The sequence below is a fragment of the Scophthalmus maximus genome, chromosome 3, assembly GCF_022379125.1.
Source record: "Scophthalmus maximus strain ysfricsl-2021 chromosome 3, ASM2237912v1, whole genome shotgun sequence".
NCBI lineage: Eukaryota > Metazoa > Chordata > Actinopteri > Pleuronectiformes > Scophthalmidae > Scophthalmus > Scophthalmus maximus.
In genome coordinates this window covers 16,078,239-16,092,153 of record NC_061517.1, presented here as the reverse complement: position 1 = coordinate 16,092,153, position 13,915 = coordinate 16,078,239, and the positions used below count along the sequence as shown (strand labels likewise).

At 39.2% G+C, this 13,915-nt stretch overlaps 2 protein-coding genes across 2 annotated transcripts; one reads left to right on the top strand and one right to left on the bottom strand.

The window, feature by feature from the left end:
• The first annotated feature begins 90 nt into the window (after positions 1-90).
• On the top strand, positions 91-12,946 carry ppih (peptidylprolyl isomerase H (cyclophilin H)). Its single transcript, XM_035645663.2, has 9 exons — positions 91-275; positions 7,749-7,813; positions 7,995-8,018; positions 8,962-9,006; positions 9,808-9,850; positions 10,888-10,980; positions 11,706-11,793; positions 11,898-11,938; positions 12,421-12,946. Exons 1-9 carry the CDS (start codon positions 210-212, stop codon positions 12,487-12,489), a joined length of 534 nt encoding a protein of 177 aa, XP_035501556.1. The 5' UTR covers positions 91-209; the 3' UTR covers positions 12,490-12,946.
• Positions 2,774-5,307, bottom strand: si:dkeyp-100a1.6 (probable G-protein coupled receptor 160). Its single transcript, XM_035645662.2, has 2 exons — positions 5,149-5,307; positions 2,774-4,373 (listed from the first exon to the last, which is right to left on the bottom strand). The coding sequence occupies exon 2, from the start codon at positions 4,319-4,321 to the stop codon at positions 3,224-3,226; it is 1,098 nt and encodes a 365-aa protein (XP_035501555.1). The 5' UTR covers positions 4,322-4,373; positions 5,149-5,307; the 3' UTR covers positions 2,774-3,223.
• Positions 12,947-13,915: the final 969 nt, after the last annotated feature.

The following is a 13,915-nucleotide window of genomic DNA, read 5'->3' as shown; positions in this document are numbered from 1 at the left end:
AGGTGGTACCCCTGCCACACGTGTCTTCGCTTTTATTTTAGCGCTTTTTTTCTCGACTGCTTTGTTTTGTCCCCAATTGCGATCCGTAAAATATCGCCACTGGGCCACCGTAGGTCTGAGCGGCGCTCATGCTGGATGTTCAAATTATTCGCGTGCACTCAGTCAAACTGTATACTACCTAAATTTATAAACGCGAGGGAATTATCACCATGTCTGTTCAAGTAACAAATCCTAACAACCCCATAGTTTTCTTCGACATCACCATCGGAGGGCAGGTGAGTGGGGGAACTACTTAAGGTAGCGGTTACTTTAGCTTCCAGCTAACGTCGGGTCAACGTTTCCACATCTAACCTCTATCATCGTGTCGTGTTGGTTGATAGTTGCGATCCAGTTAGTGAACTATGCTGGTGGTCTTTAAACTTCTCTTTTAATCCACATGTCTGATATGTAACAGTGCAGGGTTTGAGTTTCTCTCTGCCGGTTGTATTGTGGTGGCGGTTTTGTAGCGTGTTTTTATGATATGCTAAGTACTGAGTGTTGTTGTTTTGAATATTTTCAGTAATTTAATTGCAAATAAGATTATAGATATTGCGGATAGATTTAGAGATGGATAAATAGATGGATGGATAGATAGAACGATTTGTAGATGGATAGATAGATACATAGATAGATAGATGGATAGATCGATAGATGGATTTATAGAGGGATAGATAGATGGATGGACAGATAGATAGATTTATAGATTGCTTGATAGATACATAGATGGATAGATTTATAGATGGATAGAGTTATAGATAGACAGACAGATAGATAGATAGATGGATAGAGTTATAGATAGATAGACAGACAGATAGATAGATTTATAGATAGATAGATGGATAGATTTGTAGATACATAGATAGATAGATGGATAGATTTATAGATGGATAGAGTTATAGATAGACAGACAGATAGATACATACATAGATAGATAGATGGATAGATTTATAGATGGATAGAGTTATAGATGGACAGACAGATAGATAGATACATAGATAGATAGATGGATAGATTTATAGATCCATAGATAGATAGATGGATGGATAGATTTATAGATACATAGATGGATAGAGTTATAGATAGATAGATGGATAGATTTATAGATGGATAGATTTATAGATACATAGATAGACAGACAGATAGATAGATAGATGGATAGATTTATAGATACATAGATAGATGGATAGATTTATAGATACATAGATGGATAGATTTATAGATGGATAGAGTTATAGATAGACAGACAGATAGACAGATAGATAGATACGTACCTTATTTATCCCAAACTAGGAAAAGCCTAGTTTGGGAGCCTACGGAGCGAAACAAGATTATATATTTTAAACTATCTGAGACAAACCAGAATAAAAATGCCTCATTCAGCTGTTCTCAAACTGTCTGCACATTAACTTGTGAATTACCTCTACAGCAGCATTGGTCATATTACATTTTTTTATATAATAAACTTTCTTCTAAATTCTGTTGAAAAGGGGGACATGTCCTTTCCCAGACATCTATACATGAACACAACATGTAACTGGAAACATATTGTTAAGCCAGTTTTTTAAAGAAATCAGACAGTTGTTCATCCATAGATATGGAGTTGCATCCAGCCAACCTAAACTGGGTTTAGAGAAATTGATTTTAAAAAATAGTTCATGCATGTGTTTGAACTTAATCCTGGTCTTTGCCATTTGAAAAATCAGAAAGTAAGTAAGTTACTAATTAATCTTAGCAAATGGCCAATATCAATTTTCCCCAACCACCTACTCTGGTCTTTGCTTGCAAATAGAATAAAAGCAGGAAAGTTTTTCAGATTCACCTCCTCCATCGAGGAAACTCTGCCATGACTTCTTCTCTTGTTTGAAGGCGGTCTTCTTCGTGGTAGTTGTAGGATTCTCTGTGGAAAAGGAGAAACTTGAAAAAAGGCCTGAGAACCAGACCTCTGAGTTGCAAATGTCTACTTTCATTTCTTTACTGACAGTTCTGTTAAAGTACCTGGTTGGTTGGTTTCAAATCATGGTACTTTGCTATATCAAGAAATATTATTCACTATTAAAAAAACACTAGAAAACGTAAATAAACATAGTAAAGTTCTGAGAGAAACATCCCCAGGTGTTCTTAGGAAAAGGAAATGTGGCTTGTCAGCTTCATCAGGACTGTGTGGGTGTGTTGGTTTGATAAGTGCATAAGTAAACGTGATCTGGTCGCTCCGCAGCTCCACTCCTCTTTTTAGTGCACTTTCAGGGCACGGTGCTGCCTGTACTGGTTTAAAAGATTGGGTTCCAAGTTCATGATTGACCTCTCAAACAGCAGCGAAGAAAACAGTATCATCACCAAGTCCATTAAATAGATAGATAGATAGATAGATAGATAGATAGATAGATACTTTATTTATCCCAAGCTGGGAAATTCTGGTGTAACAGCAGCACATTTCACACAGCACACTTAAAAAATATATACAATATCTACACAAATAAATGTAAAATATACAAATTGAAAAAAATAGAGAATAAGAATAATAAATTTAAAGAATTTACATGATATATTAACAGTGGAAATAGTGCAGTAGTACAATTAGTCACCAGTATATATATAGGAAATAGCTGTTCTGGAGCTTTTTGATCACAACTCATGATCATCATCATTAAACGTTGAATCTCTTTGAGTTGGTCAAGATTTGGTATACGTAAGCAAAAGGAAATATACATGGTTTAGTGAAAGAAAAAAGGAGAAATGTATTTCAGGTATATTTTTTATTGGGAAGCATTTTGATGGCCTCTGTCATTACATTTTCCTGAAGTCTTAAATCATCTATAAATATAACCGTGATAAAACATACATATCTAGAAAATATAGACGTAATGGTTTCAGTAAATATTTACAAAAGTTTACTATGGTGTTTTTTCTCACAATATTTTGCTGCTCAACTCTCCAAAGAATTACATATCTCTTGTTAACTACAATCATTTCCTGTTTAATCCTTTGCTCCGGGAAACGTGTGCTGATGAAGTGACGAGAGGCGCAGCATTTCTGTGTCCAAGCGTTTTCATTTTCCCTGCATTCACACCGGTTAACAGTTCGTAGAGGCTTGCTCTACATTTTGAACTTCCCCGTTCACGGTTTTCACTTCTGCTGCAGGCTGTTAGGTCTGTGATGTAAAAGGATTATCGTCAAACATTTCATATTACACATAGTAAAGAGTGTTCCTCTCCCCCATTGATGGGTCAAACACAGCTGTGGGGAGATGTTGCTGCCATGTTCCTTTGCTCAGATGCCAGAAAACGTGCCATAAGCACACATTTTCGGGTAGGTGGCTGTATGGCCCCTGCAACTTGCTCTTTACCCAGAACACCACACCCATCAGTAAACTGTTGGTGCACTCGAACCACAGAAGGTTAACGGCGATGTAGGCAGGCACCCCAAAGCCAAAGAGCAGACAAGCCACACTCACTGTGAGGTAAGGCGTCCAAAATACAGTAAAGCCCAGAGTTAGACTGAACCACAGAGGCGGTCGTGTGAGGATGGTCTCCTCCAGATAATCCTCCTTACTGCCCTTTTTCTCCGTGGAGGGGCTGGAAGTGAACAAGTCGCTCATCTGCTTATTTTGTATTTCCCTCGATTCAGATAACCTGTCAGCCTCCTTCATCCACCTCGGAATGCTTGACCAAAAGGGCAGCATTGTCAAAATGACTGCGGTGAAAAGCCCAAATATGAAGAAGTTGACCAACTTGGACTCCTCTACTTCACACACCAAAACCTCTTTCCCTGTCTCATAGACAAGTTCCATCAGCTCAGCTTTCACAGAACAAAAGGAGTGAATAACTGCCAGTATCCACACCAGCAACGTCAAGACCACGTTCCTGAGGTGTTTGCGGAAGGCACTCCTGCCAGTGCAGGTATCTTCTATGTAGTAGTCTAATGTACCCAAGCACATCACGGGTAGTGGCAGCGCTCCAAATGTTGCTGAAATATGAGCCAAAGAGAAGCAGGGTGACACAGGAGACCGTTCGGCCCCGAGAAGCCACACAGCCGCCATACAAAGGGTCATCGCCAGATCGGCGAAGACGATGGACACGCTGAATGTGTTTAAAAAGGAGGTGTTCAGCTTCTGGCAGCATAGGTGAAACACAGCTGCGTCCATTCCAAGCTTGAAAAGCATGAGAAACAGATACTTCCCCGTGTTGTCTGTATGGCCGCCAGACCCTTCCTCCGATTGCTCTAAAACCGCCAGCATTTTGACGGAGTGGCAGCTTTCCAGAGACGCTGTCCACTTGGTCAGCATTTAAGCTATTGCACCGTTGCACGTTTCCGTATTTAGAGGCTCCCTGGAAAAGCTGTGAAAGACAAGATTATATTGTATGTGGTCAATAGTTAAAAACAACAACAAGCATGTAGATGCATTTGCAACACACTTTGGCTGGTCATGCATGCAAAAGATGGTTGACTTCATGTATCAGAGTTTCGCCTGAAAATAACTGGTTTAAAAAAATATTGATCCTGATACATCTTGTCTCATAATCAATGTAGTTAATAGATGGCAGCCTTTATCACAGTCCTACTAATCAGAATGATTGTTGCCGAGTGAAGAAGTTCCTCTGCTCTTTCTACCTGAGGTTTAATTTTAGAAATGTATGTTCAGTATTTATGATGTTAGCAGCGTTTCTTTCTAAATTTGTCAGTTCACCAAACGATAACTGTGGAAAACCTTGATCGACTAATTTTCCTTTTAAAATACATTTTTAAAAGTTATAAAACATTCATCTTTTCCTGGTATATGTAATGCATATCTCATCATATTTTAGATAAATCCACACAATTGACTAAAGTGCTACTTTCCTAAAACATTTTCCCTGTAAAAAAAACCCATTGATGTTAGTGATTGCCATTTTAAGACACTCTTTGATTTTTTTGCCTATAGACTACAAATGAAAACCGAGCCTTTATTTCGAGTTCCTTTTCTATAGTAAGTTCTGTCAGTTTTACATTGTTAAGAGCAATTGGACTCTTTGTCGCCTGACTGTCGACATCACTGACAGGTAAAACACGTTGTGAGCCATGCAGTTTTTACTCAACAAGTTAAAAAAAAACAAAGCCCTAAGCAAACTGTACCTCTCTGCTCAGCGATATCGCAGTCCAGTGAAACTCGGCTCAACTCCTGTTCGGTGAGGACAGTTCGAGGGTGTTTTCATGTGTCTTCGGTGCAGGTCTGTGACTGCTGTCAGGTGAAGTTGTCCTTTAGGGCCTTTTATGCCTTCCCATTGTAAATGCAAACAACTGGTGGGACACGCCTCTGTCATCAAGGAAACCTGCTTGTTTTCCCTCCCATTGGCCCAGAGGTTACAGCCTCTTAAGCGTATTTGAATGCTCTGTATTAGGTAACCCAGATCCAAATTCACTTCCTTGTTGGTTGAAACCGCGCCCTGGGACTGGTTTTGTTGGTCTGAACCCCGTCCCTATACAGTTGCTACACTTGAATCCAAGGAAACGGCATTGGGTGCTATATGTTGTGGGCCTGTGGGTGGTTCTTAGAAATATTTGCTACCTGACTGTAATAAACACAGCTGTTAATGCTGTGCTTTCAATGAGATCCACAGTCTGTTCAGTGTGTCAGAGAACATGTGTAGGAGGTTATGACCAACTGTACTTGAAGTATGAATACTAATAATGTATGCGAAATACTCCAGATGCAGTGGTTCAATGTGTACATGTTCACGAACCTTACAAAAATAGCTTGTAAAATCCCGTCTGTTTTCTGTCCTGGTTCCTCAATGGTGGAACGAGCTCCCCATTGACACCAGCACAGCAGAATCCCTTCAATGCTTTCGTCGCTGACTGAAAACTCACCTGTTCAGACTGCACCCTACTCCCTGAATTTATTATATTAAACACACAAAAGAATTGCACTTAATTACAAGTAGCACTTGAAGCGGGTTTTGCGTATTCGATGAATGTTTATGTACTTATTAATTCTTGCACTTTTGAGTAATATCTTCATGGTTGAATGCACTTATTGTAAGTTGCTTTGGACAAAAGCGTGTGCTAAATGAATGTAATGAAACATTCCGTTGATTTAGTTGCCCACTGTTTCATACTGTCGCACAACTATTGACCCATAGTCAAACACTGGTCACAAATGCACCTCTACAGGTTGTGATGTGATTCTTCAGTGTTTCTCTTCACATGCAAAGAACAGGGATTACAGGTTGGGATTAATTAAGTGTCACAATATTTGTCCTTGGCTTGACTTTTGTTTGCTCCGTGCCAAAGGTTTGCCAGTGATGGCTCTCTATTAAGCCTCAAAGTGGTTGTGCTAGATGGTGGCTGTTCCCTTATGGAGCCAGAATTGGGTCATATATACAGCGCACAAAACTTCGCCTGGCCCCGCCCCTCTTCCTCCCTGAGCCCCTCCCCTCCCCTACCCACTCACTCACACACACAAGTCCTGCATGCAGCACAAACGAGAGGAAAGCAGCCGAAAATTATTACAAATACTCGCTCGATCATTTGGAGATAGATTCCAGGTTTCAGATGTGTAGAGAATCCCGCAAACAGGTTGCAATTAAAAGTTCGAGCATGACGAATCTCTACCACCATTTACAACAGCGCCATGAACCGCGGTACGAGGAGTGTGTAAATCGGCGTGCTTGCAACCCAGAGCTTGAAGCCTTCGCAGCCTTCTGCACCGAAACAAACGCCACCACTGGACTGGACAAGAGTTAATATAGTTGTTTGGGGCGACTCATCGACGCAAATTATTTGAGTCGTCCCAGCCCTATTTGACACCCTCATTCCATCATCACTATAAAAGTAGTTCAACAGTATAGATCTTTCCAAATGTAGACACTGAAATCTCTATATGTCCCCATAAGATACTACATCATCTTAGCGACATGTTAAAAGCAAGTCTTACCTGTTTTTAGTCGCCTGCCTTCAGTGGACATCACACTCCAGAGAGGGAAAAGCCTCAGCCAGCAGATGAAGTGTTCTTTGCTAAATGTTTTGTTCCATGTCGGCACACTCAGCCTCTTGTGTGTCATTTGTCACTTGATTATTATATATTCCGAATTGTCTAAGTAGCAGCGACAGGAGATGTAATGGCTTCTTGTTGTACAGCGAGTCGTCTGCATGCAGTGGAGGGACAGTTGTGCAGTGATGTCATGAGGGACAGTTTACACCAGCTCATTGTTTGTTTTCCACACAGACACACACAGAAGTTGTTGTAACAGTAGGCCCCTTGGAAGCCTCGATGCACAGACCCCCCTGGCTGCTGAACACACACACACACACACACACACACACATAGAGAGTTTAATGTCCAGTAATATTTGACATCAAAATTGTGGCCCCTTCCAATTTACATATTTGTATTATGTATGCTTTGACCACAGGGAAATGGTATGAGAAGTGGGACAATGCGTCTTTTATTGTGGTCAGCAAAGAGAACTGAAAGATGAAAAAAGAATAAGCCAACGTGTTATTGTACTCCAGGGCAAAAGCAGAAGGATGACAGACTGGAACGATTCCTACACCAGTTATTGAGACGCTGTCTATATCATTAAGACACATTCTCGAGCTGGATGCTCTAGCCAAGTTTCGATTGTAGCTGGTTTGTCCAGATGAGACTGCCTGTGTCCTAGATTAGCTTCTCTTTTTAGATGCATAATTGCACAATTGCCTACTCTTGTTTTGTTTGTTCTACCGTTTGTCAGGATGTCGGACGGATGAAGATCGAGCTGTTTGCCAATGTGGTTCCAAAGACGGCGGAGAATTTCCGGTAAGGAGAAAGTCTGCCTTAGATTATTGGATCACATGATCAGTGTTTTTTTTAAGAGACCTTTTTTGTGATTCCTGTTGTAATTCTTTGTTTTTTGAAGATATGTGACTGGTATATGTGTTAATATGGAATTGACTGAGTTTTCAGAGCTGTTACTTACGGTTCCATCCTCTCTTTACAGGCAGTTCTGCACTGGAGAGTTCAGGTAAGAGAGTGAAGGGTTGTATTCACTTTTTGATGTTACAAAACAGTGGGCAACAGAAAAATCCTGATTAACACAAATAGGTTTCTATTGGTCACATTCGACATGTATGCATTTCAAAAAGCCAGGGATTCAAGTTCAGTTTGGTCTGGCTCTCTCGTTGCTTTACTGAGTCAGTATAACTGGTATCACAAAGCTGGTCATCAAGTGGCTCTTGCAGTGTGGGTTTATGTAAAAGCGGTGGTGGAGTTCATGAAAAGCCACATTGTCAGGACCATTAATTGTTTTAAATAGTACGTGAGAGTTAACAGTGACATGTAAATTAGTTAGTCTTGTGAATTTGCCTCCAGTGGCAGCAGAAAATGATCTTCCAAAAGGTGACGTGAAAAAAATACGATCACCAAAACCAGCATATGATAAGAAGCTATAGAAAGACCTGAGATAATTTACAAATTTTATTTAAGGCTACGGATATACTGTAACTAAGTGCATGAATTGTTATAAGGATCTTATAGCATACAGTAAATGTTTTGCAAAAGCAACCATTGCCATAATGGTTGTGGATCTGCAGTGATGCTGATAAATACTCTGCATGGTTGTCAAACACTGAATGCATATGACACCATTTAAGAGGACCAGGTGCTCTTTATGTGACCAGCACTCTTCCCTCATGGTGTGTACACTGTGAAATATGAGGCATTTTAATGAACACCTCAGACAGCTACAGTGTAGCTGCAACCTTTAAATGATGGCTGAACAGCTTCCAAGATGTGTCTTGGTCTGCGGTGTGGTATCCATTGATTCCTATTTACGTGTGGACCTGTTGCCCATTTACTGTCAAAACCCATACCTATTTTATGAAAGTTAATAGTTTGTAACACTATACAATATGTATTGTCTATACTGCCAACTTTACTTTGTCCTGTCTCAAAAATCTGCCCCGCAGGAAGGACGGAGTCCCCATTGGTTTCAAAGGCTGCACGTTCCACAGGTACATGACTTGGCAACTTGATTTGTTTAATCATGTTGTACATAATTGCCGTTGCTTTTTAATACTTCTAAAATTATTTTTAAAATTATTTCAATACAACCTACAGCCTCCAACCAGTTGCTTGACACGTTGTGATTTAAACAGCCTCCTCTGCTTCTTTCACGTTTTTTGTGTTATACAGACAAAACTACTAATTAAAAAATTGTCTACAACAGTAAATTTATCAAAGTTTTTCCCAGTTGTTGTTGTTAATTTTTTATTATTTTTTTTTTTAATTGAAAACGAATTTTCGTGGTGCTAACTATTTATATTCAGGGTGGGCAACTAATGTTGGCTGTACATTGTACAAACATAGCAAACGGGAGAGGTAATTATCTATCTACAAATATTAAACAGATGAAATATCACCCTACAATAATGTTACATAATATCGTCAAGGGTATTATGGTATTTAATTTGTTTAATAATGGATATCACCATCTAGATTACACACAATAATATAAAATAAATTAAGAAAAAGGTGATTATCAGTGGTCCCATCGTGCAGTGTATTATTGGAACCACAGTGTCTAAAACTATTCACCCTCCTTGTAAGTATTCTTGTTTTATTAGTTTTAAGCATGTAACAGTAGATATGAAGTACTCCTGTTGAACAACGGAAACTGTGGATCAAGGCACATTATTGGCATGTCTCGGACTGCCTGGCATAATCTTCTTTTTGTATTACTGTTCCCGACCAAAGGTGAGCTGTTACTGAAGTAAACGCTGAATGTACTGATGTTTTTAATTGTTCCTTGGCAGGGTGATCAAAGACTTTATGATACAAGGAGGGGACTTTGTAAATGTAAGTATATGCACCCGTCATCTGAAGCCTGTACTATAAAGCAGGATTTGTGGTTATCAAGATAACTTCAGGTTTAACTCTAGGTTATCTGTCCTTCGGTAACTTATGGTGAACCGCCTACCTGCTCCGGAGCAGGTTAAGTTCGAGATAAGAGATCAAAGCCTGTCACAGATGACTGACTAATCAGATCACTGGAAACCAGAGTCATAATTCCACAGGATCCTGACTGGGACAAGGGAGTTTAGATTAACTCATAACCAGACGGAGACAGTTGGTATCCAGCTTCGTAGATCAGTATAGGTTATCCAGGATGGTCAATGTTAGGTTAAGTCAAGCCAGTCTTAGCCTGGGTATGTTGAACTGGCCTCGTAGTACAGGCCCCGGATGTCTCATCAGTGTTGTTGTAGTAGAAATATATAAGAAGGACGTGGTCTGATAAATAAAGATCCTGGAAAATTCCTGGATCTGCACAATTCAATGGGTACTCATCCCCATCCCTCCACCAAGTTTAGTGCAAAATGGTTTATTGTTTTTTGTGTAAACTTGCTGACAAATAATCAAACCAACAAACAACTTCCTTGGCGGAGGTAATAATCTACTATTATTTCCTACCTATCGAATAATATACTGCTTGTTGTGGTATTATTTTTATAATGTTGTTTTGAAATGAAAGGGATACTTAAAAAGCTGCAGAACCAGTTTGTACTTTTTTTTAATAAAACAAAAACAAGGAAGTTACAGTAGAATGACTCAGTGAATGGCATGTGCTGCATGTCTCTGTGTATGATATAAGAGCAGCGTTTTGCACACCTCTACAAATGATTACAAAACAATCTACTATTCCTTGTCTTGGTTAAATTTAATACATCTGGCTGCAACGTTTTACAAACTGCAGTTATAGTTTTTGAAGGAGCAGGAGGAAAATACTCTGGTCTGTCCCCCTCTGGGGGACGTGTGATGAATTACAACATGTCAAAACTGTTTGATTGTTCAGCCCCCGTCTGTTATGAGCCTCATCTTGTTCGTCTTCCGTGAAGGGCGATGGAACTGGTATCTGCAGCATCTACAGAGGTCCATTTGCAGATGAAAACTTCAAGACCAGTCATTATATGCCAGGTCTTCTGTCCATGGTATGTATGTAGATGAATATCCTGAGGACAGGGACATGCCTGTACTAAAAAAGTCCCTGCCTGTATGCTCAGTCTGTTTGTTTTTCTATACAGCAGTGGGTGTATCTGGAGAGTTGTTTTTCTGTCTATTTAAATGTGATTCAGAGTGGACTGCTGGCCTGTAATAGTATGTCTGCGTTGTGTTACAGTATTCCGCGAGCTACAGTTGTGTGCATTTTACTTGCAAGGTTTTTGTTGTTAATGCCCTTCTTGTTTACCAAGTGACTGTCATATTTTGCACGGTTTGAATGTTCATAACAATTCTTGATAATCGCTAATCACAGGAGACAATAGACCTGGACTCTGTATTCCCTCCTTTGTCTGCACCTACACCTCAGCACATATTTGATGTCCTGATCCGACACCCTGAAGCAATTGTTGCCACACCTGATGATGCACAATACACACTGTCACACGATGCCTGGATCTGGAAATTATCTTTTCACTTTGATTGAATCCACACAGGGTTTCCTACAACCATTTTGAAAATCCTATACTTTATAACAGGAAAGTTAATTCGGATGTCATTAATCCATTCAAAGTGAACTGACACCAATGTCTACAGACAACAGGATCCAATTGATCCATTCAAAGTGAATTAACACTGACATTAATATGTTTAAAACTGCCATTATTTCCCAATTGTCTTGATTTGTATCTAACCAATGTAATCTAATCCTCCTCAGGCAAACAGTGGTCCGGGCACAAATGGTTGTCAGTTTTTCATTACCTGCGCAAAATGTGACTTTTTAGATGGGAAGCATGTCGTTTTTGGTCAGTATATGTCAACAATATTGATCTTGCATTCATATTCATTTAAGATTTATTTTAATTTGTTTGTATCAAGAGTTTAACTATCTTGTTGATAACTTTTGCAGGAAAAGTGGTCGATGGTTTGCTGGTAATGAGAAAAATTGAGGTAAAAACTAATTTGAATATTAATTTGTATTAAATAAATATTAAATCATGTTGAAATTATTCCGATTTATCCTCCTTTTTTGACAAGAATGCTAAGCAAAACGGTGCCGTCCTCTGCACTCATAATAGTAAAAAATAAGAAAAAACATTTAAGCATAAAAATATTTTTAAAAGATAGGTTGAAAGCAGCAATGAACACTTGTGCAATGCATTTAAATTGAGAAGGCCTACTCGTCATACAGCAGTATACTGATTTGTTATGTCGGATAATTATTTCATCGTCTCCCCGATTAATGTCTTAAATGCTTGGTTATTACGTTTAACAGGCCTGAATATCATCACCTCCATGCACAAAAATCAAATATTTCTATCCTACTGTGACTGAAATCCATCGTTGGACATTTAAACTAAATGAAATTGGGTGTAACGTTTAAATAATTGTTCTAAAGCTGGGTTTTTTTTTCTCCTTTTCTCTCCCAACAGAATGTCGCCACGGGTCCCAACAACAGGCCCAAACTTCAAATCCTCATCGCACAGTGTGGAGAGATGTGATCAGCTTTGTCCACAACACCAGTGTAAAAACTACTCAGCCTCTGTACATATGAAGCAGTGTCAAATTGTTGCTTGATATACCTCTGCAAATACCAACCAATATCCTTCTCCTGTAGGGACGCTTTCTCCCATAATGCATATTGAAAGACATTATAAAGTTATGTACTTTTATTTTGGCCATTTCTTGAGTTTGTTATTCATAACCCCAGGTTGACAGCTGCATCCGAACCAAAATAAGATGACTCACATGTCAGGTCGGTGTGTTAATACTGAGAGAATGTGATATTGGTTTGGTTAAAATTCATTTGGTGAAACCTCATGTTGAGCACTGTGATTGAGATAATTTGTGTATCGGATGACAAAAAAAACCTAATAATTTTGTTAGCATGTGGAAAAAATTGCATTCCTAATTCAATCACACTGTATTATGTATTATCAATAAATTTTTACAATTTTATTAGCTTTTGGGGGTGATCTTATTTGTTTTCAAAATATTTTATATTTGTAAATGGTGTCGTTTTTTTATATTTGAGTTTTTTTACTGTTTTCAGTTTTAATGTTCTCTCAATGCCAACTAGTAAACATGTTCAAACTATTTAAAGCATGCATGTGAGTTAGTCTTGACATTAAGCTCACTGCAGTAACAAGGACATTTAAATGCTGTCACAGTTTCACAAAATGTGTTTATTGCAATATTAACAGTAGAGATTGAGTCTTAGACTTAATATGTTGTAGTCTTTCAGATTTATTTTTATCTGCCTTTTTATATTCACTCATTGTGTCTTTAAGAAGATGCATATCCACGTTTGAAACTGAACTCAACCTTGCATTTTTAGAACATTGTGTACCCAGTGTAATATGCACATTTTCTCTTTGTGTGTCTAACCTTAGAAAAAACTGTTACGTTTCTTTGAGCCTTTAGCTTGGAAATAGATGAAAATGTTATCAAGGAATCAATCAGAGATGTTTAGTTGTACATTCTGACGCAATAGTGGGTTTTGATCAAGCTCTGCCTCTCTGGCGTTGGTGCAGAGGAGAGAAACACTTGTGAAAGACACAAGCGTCCTTAAAGGCACACACTGCAGTGCCAAGCAATCCTCTGCTGAACTTATGGTTACCTCTTCTGGTCCCAACCATCCATACAAATCCAAGCCTCCATAGCCCCTCCCCCAACCACGCTCTCCCTCCTCTGCCTTGGACCTTGTTCCCTTTCGCACAAAAGAATCCTTTCAGATGTAGACTCTGTTCTTACGGCAGCAGGAAGAAGGTTTTTTTTTTCCTTCTTTTTTTGGGGGGGGGGTCTCTTCGTGGGGAGCCTTTCTGGGGTCAATGCTAAAGCCCATCTTTGTGTGGGAGAATGGGGCACGACCATTAACATCGAGTTTTTCACACATCAGCCAGTGCTCATAAACAGTGCCAGTGGAGC

What these genes read in the sequence shown, in the direction of transcription:
- ppih (XM_035645663.2), top strand. Translation starts at nt 210, where the DNA reads ATGTCTGTTCAAGTAACAAATCCTAACAACCCCATAGTTTTCTTCGAC. An exon ending in AAGACGGCGGAGAATTTCCG is followed by an intron (nt 7,814 to 7,994) that starts GTAAGGAGAAAG and finishes CTCTCTTTACAG; the next exon opens with GCAGTTCTGCACTGGAGAGT. An exon ending in TTCTGCACTGGAGAGTTCAG is followed by an intron (nt 8,019 to 8,961) that starts GTAAGAGAGTGA and finishes TCTGCCCCGCAG; the next exon opens with GAAGGACGGAGTCCCCATTG.
- si:dkeyp-100a1.6 (XM_035645662.2), bottom strand. Translation starts at nt 4,321, where the DNA reads ATGCTGACCAAGTGGACAGCGTCTCTGGAAAGCTGCCACTCCGTCAAA.